General features: G+C 48.1%; 3 protein-coding genes, 1 long non-coding RNA gene and 3 other non-coding genes across 9 annotated transcripts; 2 read left to right on the forward strand and 5 right to left on the reverse strand.

The window, feature by feature from the left end:
- Positions 1–271: 271 nt before the first annotated feature.
- On the reverse strand, positions 272–1437 carry LOC144036160 (uncharacterized). The gene is made up of 5 exons (XR_013288597.1): positions 1203–1437; positions 1064–1121; positions 809–866; positions 581–623; positions 272–395 (listed from the first exon to the last, which is right to left on the reverse strand). It is a non-coding gene; the product is annotated as an uncharacterized LOC144036160 (long non-coding RNA).
- On the forward strand, positions 444–4639 carry LOC144036159 (ras-related protein Rab-34-like). 3 transcript variants are annotated; one of them, XM_077546552.1, is made up of 11 exons: positions 1825–1976; positions 2229–2350; positions 2654–2745; positions 2989–3054; positions 3443–3544; positions 3639–3703; positions 3781–3832; positions 3982–4063; positions 4153–4243; positions 4327–4428; positions 4497–4639. In XM_077546552.1, the coding sequence occupies exons 2-11, from the start codon at positions 2303–2305 to the stop codon at positions 4556–4558; spliced, it is 762 nt and encodes a 253-aa protein (XP_077402678.1). In that variant the 5' UTR covers positions 1825–1976; positions 2229–2302; the 3' UTR covers positions 4559–4639. The 3 variants fall into 3 exon arrangements, with proteins under 3 accessions (XP_077402677.1, XP_077402678.1, XP_077402676.1); XM_077546551.1 differs by lacking the exon at positions 1825–1976 and adding an exon at positions 444–505 and having other exon boundaries at positions 4327–4617; XM_077546550.1 differs by having other exon boundaries at positions 4327–4617.
- Positions 469–541, reverse strand: LOC144036807 (small nucleolar RNA SNORD65). The gene has a single exon (XR_013288733.1). It is a non-coding gene; the product is annotated as a small nucleolar RNA SNORD65 (small nucleolar RNA).
- On the reverse strand, positions 695–767 carry LOC144036806 (small nucleolar RNA SNORD65). Its single transcript, XR_013288732.1, has one exon. It is a non-coding gene; the product is annotated as a small nucleolar RNA SNORD65 (small nucleolar RNA).
- Positions 949–1025, reverse strand: LOC144036805 (small nucleolar RNA SNORD49). The gene has a single exon (XR_013288731.1). It is a non-coding gene; the product is annotated as a small nucleolar RNA SNORD49 (small nucleolar RNA).
- Positions 3121–18641, reverse strand: supt6h (SPT6 homolog, histone chaperone and transcription elongation factor). The gene is made up of 37 exons (XM_077546548.1): positions 18586–18641; positions 17748–17858; positions 17515–17679; positions 16865–16935; positions 16610–16784; positions 16365–16446; positions 16033–16288; positions 15812–15913; positions 15630–15743; positions 14828–14917; positions 14427–14569; positions 14169–14314; positions 13994–14101; positions 13638–13918; positions 13406–13560; positions 13128–13323; positions 12901–13040; positions 12691–12808; positions 12546–12622; positions 12174–12309; positions 11965–12102; positions 11485–11652; positions 11281–11408; positions 11003–11210; positions 10781–10928; positions 10455–10597; positions 10238–10378; positions 9980–10175; positions 9763–9908; positions 9589–9681; positions 8688–8801; positions 8433–8557; positions 8246–8358; positions 7277–7360; positions 6997–7184; positions 6694–6923; positions 3121–5507 (listed from the first exon to the last, which is right to left on the reverse strand). Exons 2-37 carry the CDS (start codon positions 17845–17847, stop codon positions 5300–5302), a joined length of 5226 nt encoding a protein of 1741 aa, XP_077402674.1. The 5' UTR covers positions 17848–17858; positions 18586–18641; the 3' UTR covers positions 3121–5299.
- A 434-nt stretch (positions 18642–19075) lies between these two features.
- On the forward strand, positions 19076–20756 carry sdf2 (stromal cell-derived factor 2). The gene is made up of 3 exons (XM_077545944.1): positions 19076–19322; positions 19927–20123; positions 20196–20756. The coding sequence occupies exons 1-3, from the start codon at positions 19139–19141 to the stop codon at positions 20490–20492; spliced, it is 678 nt and encodes a 225-aa protein (XP_077402070.1). The 5' UTR covers positions 19076–19138; the 3' UTR covers positions 20493–20756.
- The last annotated feature ends 98 nt before the right edge of the window (positions 20757–20854 follow it).

Raw genomic sequence — 20854 nt, forward strand, 5'->3', positions numbered from 1 at the left:
TAAATGCAAAATGGCTGACCCGAGATGGGGGAAGAAAAGAAAAAAAAAAAGTTTGCTGCTTCATGTTCTACAAGTGCAATTTTCAGATTGTTTGCATTAATATTCAATGACAGTTGGGGGACAAAATGGTAGTAAAAAAGTCCATTGGCTTTGTGTACAATTGGTTAATAGTTTTGTAGGAGTTCAAAATTATTTGCACATGGCGAGGGCTTTTGGTCAGTTTAATGCTAAAGTAACAATTGGAGAAAATGAGTGACAAAAAGTAAACACATTTTGAATTCTACATGTTTTTATTCAACTGTGCACAAGCTTGCTGGAAAATTCCAAGATTTTCTTCTCCAAGGCTGCAATGTCTTGTCTCCAATTTGGCAGTCACAAATTTTGCCCTCTCCAATCTGCACAAAAGGCACAAGGATTCATTCAAATCTTGCAGTCCGCATGATGTCCTTTCATGCATACTTCATCCGTGTTCAGAAAAGCGAGAGTCACCACTGAAAATCTGACGGTAATTCCAGCTGTTTCACTTTGGGTTTCATCACAACACGGCAATAGTCACTCGAAAAGCATCTGCGACACTCACCTGACATCTTGAACTCATCGAGACTTAAGTGGAGAATCACCGCCTACAAAGAACCGCAAATATGAGTCAAGAGAATGCAACAAAGTCTGAAATTTTGACTAAAAATCACAAGAAGTTCAGAAAACTGAGAGTCACCACTGAACATCTGCCGGTAATTCCAGCTGTTTCAGTTGAAATTTCATCACAACAAATTAAGTAAAAGACATTAAAAAGGAAACCACAAAATACCTCCCGGGTTGAGACTCAATCACGAGGTCCTGGAACGTTCTGCATCTGGACACGTGACCTGTTGGGAGGCCAAGATCAACATTTTCTCAAAGTTAAGACAAATTCGTGATCGACAGCACGTATAAACAGTTGCCATGGCGACTCAGAATAATGTGATCGAAACCTCGTCAGTTATCGCATCGGACGGCACTTCCTATTCACAATTTTCATCATTGCCACGCTTGTCTCACTTCATTTAGGACGAAAACTGCTCACCTCGAAAGTTTCGTAGAAAACTCGAACGTAAGGAGACGGTTCACGAGCTGACGCGCACCTGCAAACAAACACTTTCATCAACGCATGTCCAAAAACATTGTGGATTGTGCATTTTGAGATTACAGGAGCAAAACCTCACCATTGAGTCACGCGACGTTTTCCATCGTCGAGACCACGTGGTCAACAAAATGTTGAACATTTAACTTGTTTAACCAACTGGGACGTTGGACTAACATTCAACTGTCAGTAGGATCTGCTAGCTTTTCTTGTTTTCCCATTTCCCCTTTTTTTCCTCCTTTTGTTCATTTTGCTGGCGTGACGACTTAAGGCTTGAAGTTCAGGTGGAAAAGACGGAAGATGGGACAACGGCGCTCTTTATATAGCTCGAGTCGCATGCATATGACGTCACATCCATGCCCCGGTGTCGAAGTTAAAATAATAATTATGATGATAATAATAATAATAAGCTCTGCTCTAATTGTATCTAAGAACATAAATATATAGACCTTTATGTCTAAAATTGGACGTATTTTGTCAAAACAAATACGATGGAAAACAAAGATTAATTGTGATTGCAACAATTTTGACATGACTCAGTTTCCACATTGAAATTTAGCGATCCTTAATTTGATAATTACTTTTCTTGGAATTCTGAAGTCTTTCTGAAATGTGATCGCGTCCGACTGCACGGTAAACTAAACTCCCTCATCCTCGTGCTGGTACTCAAGCAAGGCCACACGGCGGCGCTGTTTGATTTCCGCCTGCAACAAGTGAATTGATTTGATTGCGAGGGGAGTCTGCTGACTTGATTTTGTGCAGTCAGATGCTCTGCTTTTGTTTTCTCCTCAAGCTTTCCCACATCACATCTGAACACTTTCTTTTCTTCTTCTTCCGCAACGGCCGTCAACTTCAGGTAAACTTTTTTTTCTCCATTTCATCTGTTTTCTTGTGCTTCTTATAGCTTCTATTTGCCTTCATTTGCTGCTTACACGGTTCAACAAGATCCTACTTACACATTCTTTGTGCCAAGTTAACTTTAGGAAACTAGGCAAATGTCCCCCATCCCTCAACAAGGGCAGGCGGGTCAGAGGTCACATGGTTAGACTGAACCCCGAATGGTCGCTCATTAGCAAACTTGTGTCGTTTGATCTCCTTTTTACCCAAGGTGAGCCGCAGTGTCCATCGTGACACGTGCGTGGACGTGCAGAAGATTGCACGTGGATCCGTTGCAGCGTCATCATGTTGCCTCCTGCCAAGAGCGACAGGATCATAACACACCTGCCCAAGGTGACACACGCACAATGACAACATAATAGTGCAATACCGAAATAATAATGTAAAAAAAAAAAAAAAGTAATAATGAGGTGACAGAGTCACTCCTGCATTTGTTCTTTCCGGGGCTAAAGAGGGGCTTAACCAATACTATTAGGGCTGAGAAAATTATTTACAAATAGAATATCAAATAACACAGATTGCTAATGGGACTACAGCCCGCCAGGTAACATCACACCAATGTAACGACAACACGGGTGTAGCAACACAACGTGATCGCAATGTTGATGTGGGCGTGGTGTGATGATGTCATGTCAGTGTTTCAGTCCCGAGGCAGCGCTGCAGACCAAAGAGGTTTTCCATCCTCGCGTGAAGGCCGCGTGTCAGACGCACAGGGAAGATGCCGTCAGGTGAGATCAAAGGTCACGTCCTTGTTAAAGGGTCACGGGGTTTGCACGTCTGCTTTTTGTTCATTCTTTAAGTCTTCAAAATGGCCTCTTTCGAGGGTGATTTGTCTCAAAAAGTGGCAAGCAAGACTTGTAGTCTGTGGCCCCGAAATACTTTGTTTAGCAGAAAGGAAGACCAATTAATGTATTGAGAAAGTTTGAACATTCAAAGCTTTCATGTCCTTCCTATTTTCTTTTTTTTTGCAGCTTCAACGTCGCCAAAGTCATCGTCGTGGGAGACGTCTCGGTCGGGAAAACGTGTCTGGTCAGCAGGTAAGAAGCCGTTTCACAATTCACCATACATCAGCATGAGGATAGCAACAATTCACGTCAATGCAGTTCTTCAAACTGTCCGAGATTTATTTCAGAACATGACAAAAACATCCAAAATGAAATAAAAGACATCACCCTCATCAAGTGATGCTGATTATGAACACGTTTTGCGAGTCCAAGTCGGCCGTAACAAGTTCTGATTTGACCAACCAGAGGACAGAAAAACGTTGACGTCATCAAGCGCCAGCAAACACATTGAGGCTAACATCTGATTGGACCCCCAAAAAAATTAACCTCCACATCCACACACTGGAAGCAGTGCATCAAATAAATGAACAGAACTTCCCAGAACAAACACGCAAGTACTAAGTGTTGACGTGCCTGAAAGGTTCTGCAGGGGAGCCTTCGACAAGAACTACAAAGCCACCATCGGCGTGGACTTTGACATGGAACGCTTCCAGGTGCTCGGCGTCCCCTTCAGCTTGCAGCTGTGAGTATGTTGAAGTGGAGGGTGGGTGGGGGGGGGGCCAAGCACGGAGCCTTGAGGGACTCCTGTAAAGAAAAGTGGCCCCCGTGCGTTGCAGGTGGGACACGGCAGGCCAGGAGCGCTTCAAGTGCATCGCTTCCACGTACTACCGAGGAGCTCAAGGTGAGGACGGGCGCCTCGTCATCTCGTCTGCGTTTTCAAATACAACGTGCTTCTTTTTGTGTGCGATGCACCTGCAGCCATCATCGTGGTGTTCGACTTGAGCAGAGAAAGCTCCTTAACCCATGCCAGGTGAGGAAATAGCATAACCTTCTCCTGCAACAGGTCTTTTTTTTTTTGGTCCCGTTGCACACAAGCAGCTTTTTTGCTAATCACATTTCATATTCAACATCACCAGTATGTGTGCATGACTCCAGAAAACAAGTCGATTGTGTGTGCAGGCAGTGGCTGGAGGACGCCATGAAGGAGAACGACCCCTCGAGTGTTCTTCTCTTCCTCGTGGGCACCAAAATGGACCTCAGCGTGGGTGAAGATGAAGCAAAAGGAAAACAAGCAAAAACCGTTTCACACAAACCAGATGGCATCTTTTGTCTTGATGTTTTTGTTGTCAGTCTCCCGAGCAACTGGCTCAGGTGGAACAGGAAGCCGTCCGAATGTCGGCGGAGATCCGGGCCGAGTACTGGGCCGTGTCGGCCAAGTCTGGTGCGACGCATTCTAGCTCAAACCTTATAAGCGATGAACACGACGTATGACTAAACGCGACTGATTTTGCACGCCGGCCACAGGAGACGGCGTCAGGAACTTCTTCCTGCGTGTGGCCTCTTTGACCTTCGAGGCCAACGTCCTGGCCGAGCTGGAGAAGGGCACGGCGAGGAATGATGTCATCAGTGAGTCGCGTTACACTTTTGACACGTTTGTTCTTTTCCTGTCGGGATCACGTTTGTTGCCCCGTCAGAGATCACGAGCGGCCCGAAGGACGCGCGCCAGCCGGCCAAGAGGAAGCCCGACTGTTGCTGACGTGACGGCGAACGTGTCGCGATGCCGGCGCAGATGCACAAGCTAGCGTGTAAATAAAAAGTTGCCAAAGTTGTTTCCCGCATTCCCGTGTGGCTTGTTGACTTCCCGTGCGCGTCATGTGCCTCCGTCTGACTAATCTGGCGTCCCATGACCGGCATGACATCACATCTGCCGGGCAAAAAGGAAGGATTGTTTGCCGGCGGGTCCTACGCCTCGGCCTTCTCAATAACTCAACTTTCAAACGACACTTACTGGATTACGGCTGCTCATGTGATCAAGACGAGCATGCGGTCATCTTTGCTGTGAGTTTGGAGCGCATTGTTGACGTTCAGGTCAAACCTTACGCACACGACAGCGAGACGGCATCAAAGAGGTGATGGCGTACGCGTGTGAAAGACGTGCACAGTGGAGGTTTTAAGATTCCAACAGAAAAAACCTCAATTGTTTTTATTTGTTCCATACAAAGGTTCGCTCTTCTGGTGGGCGTGGCCAGGAGCTATGTCGTCTATCTTGAGGGCAGGTGTTTTCTCACCGTTAATTGGCCCCGCCCCCATACCCTATCCCGCCCAACTAAAAGCGATGCGAACCAACGGAGTGGCCCGCCTAACTGCAGGTCCATTTTTGTACACGCAAAGAACACTGTGCGGCACGCCGTGACGACGGAGGAAGGTGAGTCACAGTAGCGGGTGGGGGTCTCAGAGTCGCAGAGTCGCAGAGTCACAGGGTACGCGGACACGCACTCTACCGGTCCATCTCGTCCAAAAGGGGCGTGGCGTCTCCGGCAATGGACATGGGTGTGCTCTCGATCATGGGGCTGGGCGAAGGTCGCGGGGTCATCCTTTGAGCCTTCTTCCGACCTTCGGCCTCCTTCTCTTTCAGCCACTGTTCGGCCATCTTGCCCCAGTCCACTGCCGCCGCGGAGCTCCCGATGCCTCCGCTGCTGCTTGGTCTGTGGGGGGGAGGGAGGTAGAGAGAGAGAGTTAGTGCCATCTGGTGGACACTTGTGGCAGTGCCAAAAAGCAAAAACTAAAAGACCAGTCAAGACTTATTTAAAGGTGTATGTGGCAATGTTGACGTAAATTGGAGTGTTAAAATAACCATATTTTGCACCCACATATATTTTAAGAATTGTATAATGGACAGGAGGCACTACTTTGTCACAATGGCTGTTGCCCCTATTTTCCTGTTGAGTGAAATAATGATCAGGGTTTCGGGACCGAAACTTTAAGGCTTCTCTCCGCCAGGCACGTGCACGCTCTCACTTTCGTTCCGCGGAAGCGCTGGGAAGGCGGAAGTGTTTCTACAAGTCCGTGGGAAAAGACATGCCTGTGCCACAGCGGATATAAAAGTGTGTCAAAATAATAATAAACCAATACTGCAGTGCGGCCCTCCGTCTCCCGGTGGCTCCTTTTGTTCGACCATTGGGCCGAAAGTTTGGCGACATGCAACGGAGGTGACTGTGACCGAAAGAAAAATCTCCCCAGCATCTCCGACCACGGTCAGAATACCGAGCAGGAAAGCATAACACCGTCTACTGTGCCAAAAAAGGCCAAACTGAAGTCGCACAAGCGCCGCAGGAGGATGTGGATCAATAATGGAGCAGCGTTAAAATTGGAGTAGGTGGAAAAACCTTAACGGGGCCCACAGCTTGCTTGTTTCTTGTTAAAAAGGTAAGACCTCGACAGGAAAATGTGATAGGGTCTATTTATGATAAAATAAAACTACCACTAAAGTAACGTGTCTTGGCACTCTGGGCGTGTGCACATCGCCGGCTTCCAGCCGCTTTTTGCCAGAGGGCTCGCAAATCTGCAAAAACACGCACCTTTAAGGGGAAATCAACCTTACATTTTTCATTACAATATGTTCTATGTGCCCCCACTAGTCTAAACCCGGCATTTTGATTAATATTGTGTTTGTGGAATAAAAGTTAATCAGCAAAATCAAACTTTTTTTTTTTATGCATCTCAGTTGCTCAGTGCTGAGATAACAACCAATCACGACTCAGCTTCAGAGAACAGGTGAGCCGTGATTGGTGGTTACCTGAGCACTAGTGGAGGACAGGCAGCAAAAAGATCAGCTTGTCTAGCAGAAATGTGAAACAATTTGTTGTGCGAAAGAAGTCTCGCGCGACTCACTTTGGCTGCTGTTGCTGAGGCGTCCGGCCTCGCGACGACGATACGGATGACGCCGGCGTGCCCGACGCGTGACCGTGATGGCCGCCGTGGTGGTTGTGGTGCGCATGCGTGGACTGGGGGGTGGAGCCTGGGTACTGCGGCGTGCCCATCGTTTGCTGGCTGGGCGTCGTGTACGAGTAGCTCGGTGTCATCATAGGCGTGGCCATCGGCTGCTGGGGTGTGGCGAACACCTGGGAGGAAGTGCGCGTCAGTCCACATATGCATGGAAAACACAGACAAAACTGACTAGGCGGGCGCACTGACGTGGTAAGCCGAGGAGCTGCCGCCTCCCCCGGTGCTTCCTCCGTATCCGTACTGGCTGGATCCCCACTGGGCCGGCGTGGTGTTGGGATTCTGGTTCTGGTTCTGGCCCTGGCCGGTGACGGCGGCGATGGCGTTGAACATCTGCGAGGTCATGTTTCGCGGGAGCGCGTTGACGGCTCGCGTCAGGTCTGCGGAGAGAAAGGGGAAGCGGCGTGACGGGACGGCAACGAGACGTGACGGGACGGCAACGAGAGGTGGCGAGGAAGACGACGAGACTCACCGGCGATGTTGATGTTGGCGGGCGTGGCGTTGAGGGAGGCGGGCGTGCGCGTGCGGCTGCTGTTGCTGTTGGTTGGCGTGATTCCTTAACAAGAGAATGTGTAGTGAGCACTTGCTTGACATTGCAACTCTTGTTCTTGCTTTACTTCATATTCTTTTTGAATGAATGAGCTTTTTCTTTTTTCGTCTACTAACACGTGCAACAATCCTTATTATTTTTTTTCTATACTAAATTTTTTTGTTTTGGTTGATTCTTTTTCAGGACATTGAATGGCAAATGGTCTCTCATTAGCTGATGCAACAAGGCCTGCTTAGGGAAAACTGAAAAACTATTTCTGTTTCAAGTGAAATATAAGAAACAATGCGAATTTTGGGGGCTTCAAATAAATAAATAATCACCTCCCTCCATTTCAATGGCCAACATTAATTAAGGTCAACCAAATTTTTTAAGGTGGACCTTTTTTTTAACTCTTTCACTGCCATTGACGGCTATAGACGTCCAAAATTCATTTGAACTATTTCTATTAGTTTAACATTTTTTTCCACTTCTGTTAACAAGAGTATGAAAACCTAGAAAAAATATTTGAAAATAATTTAAAAGATTATTAAAAAATCGGGGCGTCAGGCGATTAAATTTTTTTATCGGAATTAATCGCATTACTTTACTTGTTGACTCACAATTAATCACAAATTTTATATCTGTTCTAAATGTAAAATAAAAAAAACCTAGGTTTTCATACTCTTGTTAACAAAAGTAGAAAAAATAATGTTTAAGTAATAGAAATAGTTCAAATGAATTTTTGACGTCTATAGCCGTCAATGGCAGTGAATGAGTTAAGGTCATCCCCCCTCTCTCTCTCCCTATCAATTTTTCAGCTGTCCTGTCAATTAAAGGCTAAAAAGCCCCAAAATATATACTTAAAAAGAAAAGGGTGTTCTCAATATGCTTATTCCGAGATTCTTTCAGTACCTGGTACAGGCTCCTGGTAGTGGTCCTTGAACCAACGGAACAAGCCGTTGACCGAGGGAAAGATCTGCGAGCGGTACCTGAAGCCATCCGGAGTGATGGTCACATACTCCACCCTGTGGACAGTGCGAGACTGGCGTCTAAGCGACGTTGACGTATTGAGAAAAACCTTGCCCAGATGGTCACTGACCGTGGTTTTCCTCGAGGTTGATACCCCAACAGGAACTTTCCAGGCAAAGCTTTACACGCAGACACAAAGTACGGAATGAAGGTGGGCTTCTCCCTCTTGGTCCTGACCAGCAGCTCCTCCATTTTCTATTGCCAACACAAGACAAGAGCAGCTGATGATTACGAGTTCATCCCTGGTCATGTTTCCAGCGAGCCTTTTTCCAGACAACAGAGACAAAAGAAGCGGGACATGAAGGGAGGATGAAGAAGAACCTGCCTCTTTGCTTCCGTCGTTACACCCTTGAAAGTATTTGTGGCTCAGCAGGTCACGAGCGAAGGACGCCATGGGTTGAATGAAGCGTGCTGTGATTTCATCAAGGTCTTCAAACTCCTGCAAGAATACAGTCACTCGTCAAGAAAACAAAACATTGGAAGCTCGCGCTTAAGGTCTTTGGTCCAGTCTCTGTGTCTTTGATTGATTGATTATTTAGGTCAGCGGCTCCCAAACTATTTGTCATACCATGAGTACCCCCTTCACTCACTCATGTGTTGATGAGTCTTCAAAAGATCAACGTAAGCACAACTGATTGTGAACATTTGATTCTTAGACATTGTAAAAAAAAAAAAAGAAGAAAATAAATAAGCCTTGAAAATAATATAATAATAATATATTATATAATAATATATATATATATAATATAATAATAATATATTATATAATAATAATATATATATATATATATATATATATAATATATAATATATATATATATATATATATATATATAATATAAATCCAAAAATACGTATCAAAATAGAGAAATAAGTCATCTGAGTTTTTATGAGACACTGGACAGTTGTGATTTGATCTCGGGAAAAAATATGTAATGTTTCCATGCACCTGTAGGTATACATGTACATGAAATATTAATGAAAAATCATCTTTGCCAATGACATAATTCGGTAGCTGGCAAACTTGTTGCTAGAATTATAGCAAAGGGTTTCCACATTTCTTACTAATGAGGTCAACTAAATTGAGACGAGATCATCCTAATTTCAGTGTCCGTACTTTGGTGACCTTTTTCCTCATATGTAACGTGGCTATCTCAAGTGTCTGTCACAGAATCAAGACTGGGAAACTACAAAAGAAGACCCGACTTGAAGGTTGAGCTCGGTACCTCATTGTTGATCCAGAGAGTGTGTCCTAAGCTGAAGGCGTTCTCTTTGCCTTCCTCTCTCACATCCACGTGCTGGTAGATGCCGTCAGCCACCTGGCACAAGTCAAGAGATTTGCTGCAGGGAGCAATCGTGAGGGCCGGGAGAACGGCCCAGCTCCACCTTCTTCTTCTTACCTTCCAGGTGACGGTGAGGTGGTTCTCTCCCTTGCTGCTTGGCCTGATGATCAGGTCCCCCTGGTCCAACGTCTCCATCATTTTCTCGGCCTGGTTGAAGCTGATGTTGTGGAAGTTGGGGTGAGCGATGACGCGCTTGATATAGGCTGCGGAGAGCAAGCAGGAGAGTTAGCTCAGCCCAGACGGCAAAGACCCGAGGCCTCTTGAGCCAACTGACGTGTGCGCTGTTGTTTCTTCTTCAACTCCTCCTCCAGCTTGGTATCTTCGGATTCTGCGTCAAAGTCATAGTAGGTGTCCTTGGGAAGCTTCCACTCGTTGGCCTTGTCCGACAGGTCGGAGGTGCGACACGTGAGGTCCACACTGAACTTCTCGATGTCGATCTTCATGATGCGACAGTGAACCGTCATGCCCACCTGGAAGAGGAGACGCGTTTGAGAGGGGCGGAGCAAAAAGGAGGTGGAAACAAACGTCTCACCTTCACCCTCTCCTCAGGGTGTTTCACCACTTTGTCGCTCAGGAACTTGGTGGGAATGAATCCCTGCACGCCGTTGTCCAGTCTGCTCCGCACCCCGATAGCCTGCCCCGGACAGGAGCCGCTGTCGAAGTGGTTCCACACCTGCAGACAGGACGTGACATCAGACAGGAAGTAATTGATTTTTTTTGGACATGTCAGCGGAAGCGCTGCCAGGTACCTCGCTGAGTTCGGGGAAATTGTCCTGCTGGCAGAAGGGACACTGCCACAGGCCAGTCGCGTCATTCCGGATGGCCTGGTCGTAGCTCTCCCCCTGGGGGCGCCGGTGAGCGATGCCGGTCACCACGCTGGTAATCAGCTTACCTGGAATGCACAACATGACATCAGGAGAGGAAGTGCTCAGTGCTCGTTCAAGAAACATCAATTTGCACCTTTTTTTTTTTTTTTACCATTTTATTTCAATGCAATCAGACTTGACATTTATTTATTTATTCATCTGAAATAAAGTGTCTAGCGTAAGAGCGATTTATTTCTAACAGGTCTCACCAATGTAGAAGGTCTCTGGCGTCTCCTTGGTGAGCAGGTTGAAGACCTCCTCCGTGTTGGGGACTCTGTAGGGCACCCGCAGGTCTTTGTATCTGCAGCTCAGCTCAGCTCTGATGTCATACAGCGTAATGCCCTTGTTGCCGTAACCCTGCACACAAAAGACAACGTGAGGATGCGGACCGGCCAGAGCGCCCGCGGGCCGGCCGGGTAGCACGCGCCCACCTGTCTCTCCAGCTCCTCTGCAAAAGCGTCCAGGTCTAGATCTTTGAGGCGTTCAGGGTTCTCCAAGATCTCTTCCAGGGCGCCGGCCGGGTTGGCGTCCTCGGCGGACTCATCGTACTCCAACGCGTCCACGGCCATCTTGCGAGCCCACTCGTACGTCTCCGGGTGGACGCGAGAGCCGTCCAGGACCTCGATGTAGGAGTCGGTACTGCAGAAGCAAACCAAGATGAGTCGCGCAGAAGAGTTTGGTGGTGCGAGGATGTGGCGCACACGCAGACCTGTCTCCGAGCGATGCTGTGTCGATCTTGATGAAGCCGGCACAGTTGATGAAGACCTTTGGACCCATGTGGCACATTGTGACCAGTTGAGTTCTGTTCTCCAGACGCGTGTTGTTCTGCTTCAGGATCTGTTGAAAGGAGCAGGACGCAGGTCAGTGCTGACACAGCGGGGGCCAGAGAAGCCCTAGAAGCCCCAAAACAAACCTTGAGCAGGTGTGAGCCCTTCCTCGGGCCCAGACCACACACGTACTGGACCAGACTCTGAGTGTGAGGGTGCGCAATAGCCCGGTTCACATCCACGCCGACCTCGTTGACCCGATTGATGAACTCGCAATAGAGAGCAGACAGCAGATCCTCCTTCACCACGTGTTCCTGAAACCCAAGCGGGCTTTTCATTGGATGGCTTGGATTGTTTCGATTACATAATATGATATTCTGTCTAATCCAGGTCAGATCCAGTTTGCACATTTGTCATGAACTGAAGCCTCTAAAAGTCCATGTAATGTGACAAAAACGGATCAGATGAGCTTATCACATCTTGTCAGGTTCTCTGCAGAAAATTGACTTTTCATGAGAAAGTTAACCCCGCTTCTTCAAAACAAAAAAAAAACATAGCACGAGATAGGGACCGGTCCAAATTCTGGATCTGAATGAAACTGGACCTTCTCGCTAACCGTGTCTCACCTGCAGGGGGTGCAGCTTGAGGCAGATGATGTCTTCGTCAGAGCTGCAGACCTGCGCGTACTCCACCAGAGGATCTTGGATCTTCCTGGCGATGGACACGGCCTGGCGCAGCAACGGGGGGTAATCCCGAAAGTCCGTCTGCGTGGGACCACAGCGGCGCGTCAAGCGGGAAGTCGCTTTGCCGGGAGGGGGAGGTGCTGCAAATGTACCTCGGACTTCTTGCTGTTCATGTAGAGCGTGGCCAGCTCGTTATCAACCAGCTCCACACCGACAGAGGGCAACGACGACTCCTGCTCCAGCTCGCTGATCGTCCTCTTGATGTCCTCCATGATCATCTGAGCATCCCTGCACGCATCACATGTTCACAATTCCTACTAGGAAATGACATCACTTATCATCTTGTTGAAATGTTGAAAATGCCATGTGACGAGTGGTGCAGTGGTACATTGACTAATGAGTTGAAGCTGGCTCATAACTTACATTTTGACTCGCAACTCGTGACGTCTTGTAAGTGGCACCGTGTTGGATAAAGACTTTTAAGTGTGTTTCAAAGTACAGTCAGAGGACAAAGAGAGTCTTACCGGTTTTCCCCGGCGACAGCGACCACGTGAGGCTTCTTGCTGGACAAAAACCTCTTGAGGCTTTCAATGTCGTTGGCCTGAAATGGACAAATCCAGTGAGTGAGGCTAAAACACAGCCGTTCATCTCGACAATTGCTGCACGCACTTTTTTCTCTCGCTCGTCCTCCCTGAAGGCGTTCCTCCTCTTCATGAAGTAGGGCAAGCGCAGGAAGTCCACCACCTCGCCTTCGCCATTGATCAGCGCGCAGAAGACGGGTGTGTCTCTGTCACAGGGAAATCATCTTGTATATTGTGTACATGTGGATCAACGCGACAAAGTTGAGTGGATTCGAGATCAAACGGGGCTTGCGTGTACCTGCTGGGTGCGTAGGCCACTCCGAGCACCCTGATGCCTTTGCCCTGACTCTCGTCCATCAGGTCATCATCTTCCTCCAGCTGCTGGTCCGGCCTGTAAGGAGACACCTTCAACCAGTTGTACAGTCGACGGCAGGAAGACTGCGGGGAAAAACAAAGTCATTAGACTTGTCAGGTCCATCTTTATCATCCCCACGGGTTCACTTTCTACAACTGATTCCAGCGTACCCGTACGATGCTCTCTTTGGCTTCGGCGGTGAGCTTGCTCTTGAGCTCTTTGGCCATCTGAGGGTAGAGGAACTGTTTGAGGGCCCTCTCGATGGCCAGCGTGCGTTGCCGGTTCCACTCCTGCACCTGATGGCTGAACTCATCTCGGTAGTAGAACTGCTTGATCTCGTCAAAGTAGGTCTGGTCGCCTGCGTACCTGAGAGGGGAGCGCAACTCAAGACAGTCAGTGGATTTCGACGCCTTTGAGGAACTGTCGGCCGGCATTTTTCTTCATTTACCCTTTGACTCCAATCAGGTCGATGCAGATGTCAATGGAGAGCAGACCTTCGTCCTCAGCCAAGCACATCTTCAGGAACTGATCTCCGTTCAGCTCCTTCACCGCCTTGTTCTTCAGGTACTTGAAGGAGTATGCGTAGTGGGCCTCGTCCACTTCCTGCATGGACGGATATCAAAAAAGAGGTGAGAACTAGCCAGACCTTCCCACAGTGAGCTTGCTTGAGCGTGTCGGACCTTTTTGCCCTTCTTGGTGGGCTTGATGTTGATCTTGGCCCTCTCCTGGAAAGTCTGGCGCAGCACATATCGTACCAGAGGCTCGCGTGCGATCTGCATGGCCACCATGTAGCGTGTGCCCTCCAGGACGGCCTCCGGGGTGGGGAACTGGCTGCACACATAGTCTTTGGCCAGCTCCATGGGCTCAGCGGGGAACTGCTCTGTCTCGTGCCGCTGGTAGCTGTCTCGCAGGTTCTCGCCAAACTGCTCGGGCGTCAGGCCGAACTTTTTAGCCAGGCCATCTGCGACGAGGGGGAGAGATCATGAAGTTCGTTCCGGGTGAAACTATCTCCAAGTAAAACAAAACGCAGACGCACCGAGTCCGACGCTCTGACAGATGCTGTACATGTCCCTGCGGGACGCCAGCTTGAGGTCTGGACCCTTCTGCTCCTCCTCCTCTTCTACCTCCACTTCCTCCTCCTCACCTACAAGTGATTATAAATCAAGTTTCTCCAGAATTCTACGACTTCCTTGTGAAAACGCCTCACTCACCGTCTTCTGTGACTTCCTTGATCTTGCGCAGCCTCTTCTTGCTGGCCTTGGCGGTATTCTGCATCTTTGGAATGTCTCGGCCGTAGTAGAGCAGGAAGTGGTTGTACACGTCACTCAGCCCCTCCAGCGTCTGGACGTCCTTCAACCTGCAGCAACAACGCAAACGTGTGTTTAACGTCCGTGAAGACGCTACAATCAAACATCAGGAAAAGTGCAGTTGGAGACACGCGCACGTGCGCACATACACGCCGTACACACCTCTCCATGTCAGCCGTGTCCAGCGGGCGTATTCCATCAGCCAAAGGTTTGTCAGGGTCGGCGGAGATCTGCTCAAATTGGTAGGACTGCATCTTCTGAAAGAGTCGCGTCAGGTTCTGCTTGCGGGTCTTCAGCTGAGTCCACTGGTGGAGGAAAACATGAATCAAAAATGCTGGACACAGAGAGAGAAAAAAAAGCTGAGTACGCCATCAAACGAAGCAATCACGAGCAATCTTGCCATCTACGGCGTACAAGAATTGGAGACGTGTGCGCAGCAGCCGGACACGAGCTACGCGGCACTTCAAGTGAATGACCGGCGTAGATCACGTGATGTACGCCGGTCATTAACGCAAGAGCAAGCGCAGAAGTAGAAACCAGGCTTAAGAGAGCAACTGGGATACCTTTTCATCCCACTGCCACACCTTCCACAGGTCATTGATGTTCAGTTCAGGTTCCACATATTCTTTTCTGTAAAATGCGATAAAGGGAACCTGAAAAAAAAAAACACCGGATGTTAGGGCTGGGTGATATGGACAAAATTTAATATTTGGATATTCATGCCAGATATGTCGATAATGATATTACAATAGGTTCAGTGAAAACAAAGCATTTTGTCCAAAAACAAGTGCGTTGAGTTTTTAAAACAAATCGCAATAATCAATTTATAGATTCGTATCGGGATTAATCGGTATCGATTCGAATCGTGACACTAATCGAATCGCCAGATACTAGGCAATTCACACCCCTGGTGGTGTCAAAGTCCGGTCCTCGAGGGCCTGAGTTCTGACTTCTGCATGTTTTAGAGGTTTCCCATGTTCAACACAGCTGATTCATATTTAAGCTCATCAGCAAGCTCTGCAGAAACCTGGTAATGATCCTGATCATTGAATCAGACGTGTTTTCTTGTAGAAAAACCTTGAAAACATGCAGGACTCGGGCCTTCGAGGACCGGACTCTGACACCTGTGCTTTAGCTGCCGATCAACAGCTAACGTAGTCCAGCAAGTTCACAGTACAATATCAACATCATAAATGCACATATTTCAATTCGATTCAATTCAAAATGTTGATTTCATTCTTAAAAAAAAAAAAAAAAGAAGGCTGAGGGCCAATTTGAAAAAGCAGAGGGTATACACATTATACATCAGTGTGTTTTAGGACGTAATATTGACGAGTGTATGTGAGCCTGCACATCCAAACAAACCTCAAATTGTTGATTCCTCATGAAGTTGAGCGCCTCTTTGATTTTGGCGGTGGTGCTGGGGCCTTGACGGCTGAAGTTGGTCGACGTCCCGCGCTCCAAATAGTCTGCGCTTTCCTGCCGGTAGACAAAGCGCACATTGGTTGACTGCGCAAGGCGGCTTTTGCGAGAAGAGCGTCACAAACCTGAATGGAGATGGTGAGCGTGGAGAAGCCGTGTTTGAAGATCCACTCCGCTTCCTCCTCCAGCTCATTGTCCTCGGCCGCTTTGACGGGGATCGATCGCAGCTGCCATATAAACAAGATTGCGCACGGACGTGTTAGCGATGATTGGAATTGATTTTGTTTTGCATGATTTTGAAATAGCAGAAAGTCTCCGAGAGAAAAAAAGGAAAGGTAGATTCCACCTGGAACCGCTCGGGCATGTCGGTGGTACGGATCTCGTTGTCCTGGTCGGTCATGTGACTGCTCTCCAGCTCGCTGGGCTCGTAGAGCTCAAAGATGCTCTTACGGCCCTGGCGCCTCTTAATCTGTTTCTTGGGCCGGTCCCAGCCCTCCTCGTCCTGGTCCTCTTCCTCCTCCTCGCCCTGGTCGTACGCGTCGGCGTCAAATTCCGCAAAGTCGAAGTCGCCGCCAAAGATCTCCTGCGCCTCCTGCAGGGCTCTGTGGGAAGGCGAAGAGCGCCCATTCAACCATCATTTGTGTTGACTCGTTTCTGACGCAACGCCAAAAGACTCACGCGTCGGTGTATCCAGAGAATTTCTTGCCCCGTTTTTTGGTGATGGGTTGTCCATCATCATCCACAATGAAGTCATCAATATCTATGGAATTAAATAGAAACGAGACATTACAGATGCTAATAACAATGACTTGAATCAGGAGTAGGCCTTTAGGTCTAGCCGGTCCACTGGGCACAACATGACTTGAATGTGCAGACTGAAGGACAGAGAACGTCTGTATTAGAATTGGACTCTCGTGCTTTACCCGACTCCTCGTCCTCTCCTTCCTCGTCGTCGTCCGCCTGTTGGAGAGGCTCGTGGACGGTCTCGCCCTCCTCCAGCTCGCCGTCTCCGTCACCGTGAAATATCTCGTCGGCGATCAGGTCCTTTTCATCATCATCATCGTCGTCCAGCGTTTTCACACGGTCGTATTTCTTCTTCTGTGGTGTGAGAACAGCCACGGGTTGAGTTAAGTAGCAGCTCGGGAAAAGAAGCCAAGCGGGTACAAAAGGACACATACCCTCCTCTTGACTTTGACACCTAAGTTTTCCTCAATCAGGTCCAGGTCGTCCTCGTCCAGGTCGTTGTAATCTGTGAAGAATGAAAGTGGCAGAAGAGGTGTCCAACATTTGACAATTTTATCTTGTTACCCTTTTAATACGTTTTGGGCTATTTGTCACTAACAAATGGGATACTGCACAAATGCTATTTTTAGACCGCAAAGCCATGTGACTTCAGCAGCTTGAACCGGAAGGGGGTCAAAATGACTGTTTACATCCGTCTAGTATGACTGGCCCACCGAGTTTGACCCCCCCGCGAGCCTCATGAATATTAATTAAGTGTGGTCACGTATATCGTGCGGTACCTCATTATAGTGAGGCAGACAAATAAAATAAAAAATAAAAAGACAACAAAATGATAGGGGATGACACGCGCACATAAAAAAAATGATGTAATTTGTAAAAATAGCAGAAATAATTCTCACTGCGGTGCAAGTCACACCAGGCCAATCAATGTTAGCATTTACACGGATCTTCTAAGAAGGGGCGAGAACGCAGAAGGTCATAGCTCAACACAGTTGACCCCTCCTCGGTTGAATCTGTTCAACTGATAATTGATATTTTTCCTTTTCTCCCACTTAAAAGCTTTCCTGGAGTGAAACGAACTTACGTCGCTTCTTGCGGCGATGCCGGACTTCCTCCTCCGAGTCGCTGCCACCTCCACTAGCACTCTTTTGACCTTCCGCCTCCTCCTCCTCTTCGTCACCATCATCGATGAGCCCACGCAAGTTGCCCCGCTCGTCCTGGTCCTCTATGTTCTCCTCTTCTTCTTCATCTACGGGGATATGTTGTATGAGCGTTCCGCACATGCCAGCCCAACTGTGGAGTGCGGACATGTCTCACCTTCATCCTCCATGAACCTCTGTGTCTTCTTTGGCTTCAGGTCTTTCTCTTCAAACTCCTCCTCGGACTCCTCGGCCTCGCTTTCGATGAAGTCCGACATGACTGCGGCTCCTGTCCCCATGTTCACAACACGAACCCAGCGGACACACATTGGCATAATGAGTACACAATTAAACATCTGAACACCATTTCACTGACTAAAGTGGAAATATTTTTCGACTGGGAAATATCTGACGATGTGAGACAAAAACATGAACCTGTCAAAATAAGTAATAAACCATCTCGTGTAACTAATAAAAACATATCTGAGATTTCCTGGCGCGTCATTATTCCAAAGCAGAAGAGGCAAGCGATCGCGATGTCGCAATGCGGACAGCAACAACAAGACGTCACAGGAACATGTTCGCAGCTTTGGGACACAATAATCATTGAAATTCTTGACATTGTTAGAAGCTTAACATGTTTCCGCTGAAAATCTTGAGCTGATTTGAACCGAGCAACCAAGAACGCCCAACCTTATTTACCAGTGTGCAGCCGCTTGTTAGCGCCCTAGCGTCGATGAGCTATCTTGCTCGTTTTGGGGCTTTAGGTGTGCTAATGTGCACAATTCAGGTTGGGGTGACAAATGGCACATTTAGACAAACGAGAAAATAAAATAAAGCGAGACAGAAAGGAGGCCTCCGGGAGAAATTCGCACACCGAACGCGCAATGCTAAATTAGCATTAGCATGGGCTCCAAGCACAACAACATGCCCCATCTGGCGGGCAGCAACAGCACCAACATCCACGACTCGTCCGCGGGCTTCACAACACCAAGGAAAACGCAAACGGGACTTACGCGTCCGGCTCGCTCCGGTGACAAGTACCGAGAAATTAGAACAAATCTGCTCGGTGGGTTTTGTGTGCGCTTGGAAGAAAAATGGCGGACTGCGTGATGACTTCCGGGATGCCGGAAATGACATCTGGCCTTTTCAACCGCACACTGCCGCCCCCTACTGGTTCATATAAACTTTTTTTTAAATCCAAATTTTACACGAATATACCAGATTAGTCAAGTGTGAACACAGATTAGTAAATTGGGGGAACAGATTACTAAACTGTGGGTACAGATGAGTAAACCGGGTACAGATTACTAAACTGTAAAATGCAGATGAGTAAACCGTGGGAACAGATTAGCAAATAGAAAACAGGAAAATAAAATCTCATACCCTAGCACTGATACAGTTGCACCAGAGGGGCTCCGTAACTGTGTTTGAATGTGCATTGACATCAGTTTTGGTTCCGCGCCACCGGGGGCGCTGTGAGATCCCATCCACATTTGCTGGTTTGGTGGACGTGTAAGGAGAAGAAGAGAAGGAAGCAGAATCAGTAGACGGCGACGCAAAAGAAGGATGGACTCGGTCAATCGTGCGCTTCTTTCTCGCCTTTTCGCTTTTCTCGCTGTCTTTTGGGCCATTTTGTTCCGGAGCTCGCTCGGCTCGGAGTTGACGTTTGTCACTTGTGGTTCTGTGCTCAAGCTTTTAAACGTCCAACATAACGTGAGGCTCCATTCGCATGACGTGCGCTACGGCTCAGGTCAGTAATCTAACCAGCTGCACAAAGTCAAATTGTGCTCACAAGTCTTGTGAGTTCTGAAGAACACGTGAAATAAGTCAGACTTTCTGATGACAGTTTGGATTTGTGTGTCAATGTTGACCCATTTTGTGAAAGAATTGCATGACGTGTCGGTTTCCTTTGGATCGCATTTCTCAAAACTTTTTTTTTTGCTCTGACGCCTTCGTGACATATTGTCAGTGTCAAATTTAAACATAAATTCGTTCAACTTGATCCTTTCTAGAATGATGACAACCGGACCCAGATGTTTACGTCTGTCAAAACAAGACTCTTGTAAAAAGTACTGTTTACATGTTTTTTTTCCCTGAAGAGTCCATCTTGCTAATGGTAGGAGTAGAACGTGCATATATGGCTTATAAAATTGAGGAAGTCACAAGTAATGAAAACCAGGAAACATAAGTACCAACCAATTTGTACTTGATAGCTTCCTACCTCTGCCCCCTAGTGAGCGAGTCCTGGATGGTTCCGGTTGGGCCCATTGGTCCGGGGGTGGTGGTAGCGTGGTTGGCTGCAGTTGCAGGTGTATATCACTCTTGACGTGTCATGTGTGCGTGTGTGTGCCCAGGAAGCGGTCAGCAGTCAGTGACGGGTGTGACCAGCGTGGAGGACAGCAACAGCTACTGGAGCGTGCGCGGCACCCGCGACGCTGCCTGCCTTCGAGGAGACGCCGTCAAGTGTGGTCAAAACATTCGGCTGACGCACGTCAACACGGGACGCAACCTGCACAGCCATTACTTTAGCTCGCCGCTGTCCTCCAACCAGGTCGGGGCGCCCTCTGCCGCCTCACAGAAGTTTGTTTTTGCTGCGTAGTGACGCATGTATGTGTCTTAACAGGAAGTGAGCGCGTTCGGCGAAGAGGGCGAGGGTGACCACCTGGATGAGTGGACGGTGGAGTGCGGCGGGGCAGTGTGGAAGCGCGCTGAGCCCGTCCGCCTGCGCCACAAAGCTACAGAGGCGGCGTTGGCCGTGACGGGCGAGCAGTACGGGCGGCCCATCAGCGGCCAGAGGGAGGTTCACGCCATGGCCGGCCACGGACAGCACAGCCTGTGGAAGGCCATGGAGGGTGTTTTCGTCAAGCCCACCGACGGGCCCCCTCTCCCCCAGCGGGACCACATTCACACCGAGTTCTGAGTGCCAAACTCCCTGGTCTACCATGTGTCGGCTTGGTGGACTTCCTGTCGTCGACACGCGTGACGTCACAACTTCCTGCTGGAAGACGTGTGCCTTGTTCTGCTGCTCTTTAGCACAAAAAAAAACATTTTAATCATTCTGGAACTACAACAGAGTATATTTCATTCGTCACTTGGATTCCAACGCACGCACACACAGATGTTATTTATTGTCATTGGTGACATGCGTCACAACTTTCAATAAACAGCTCAACTTCAAATGCAACTTTTTAATTTGTAGCATCATTTATATAATCCTTAAATAAAATCAATTGTGTGAGAGACGCAGCCCGACTGGATTCAACTAGCATTTTGACAATCTGG

This window comes from Vanacampus margaritifer, chromosome 16 (genome assembly GCF_051991255.1).
Source record: "Vanacampus margaritifer isolate UIUO_Vmar chromosome 16, RoL_Vmar_1.0, whole genome shotgun sequence".
NCBI lineage: Eukaryota > Metazoa > Chordata > Actinopteri > Syngnathiformes > Syngnathidae > Vanacampus > Vanacampus margaritifer.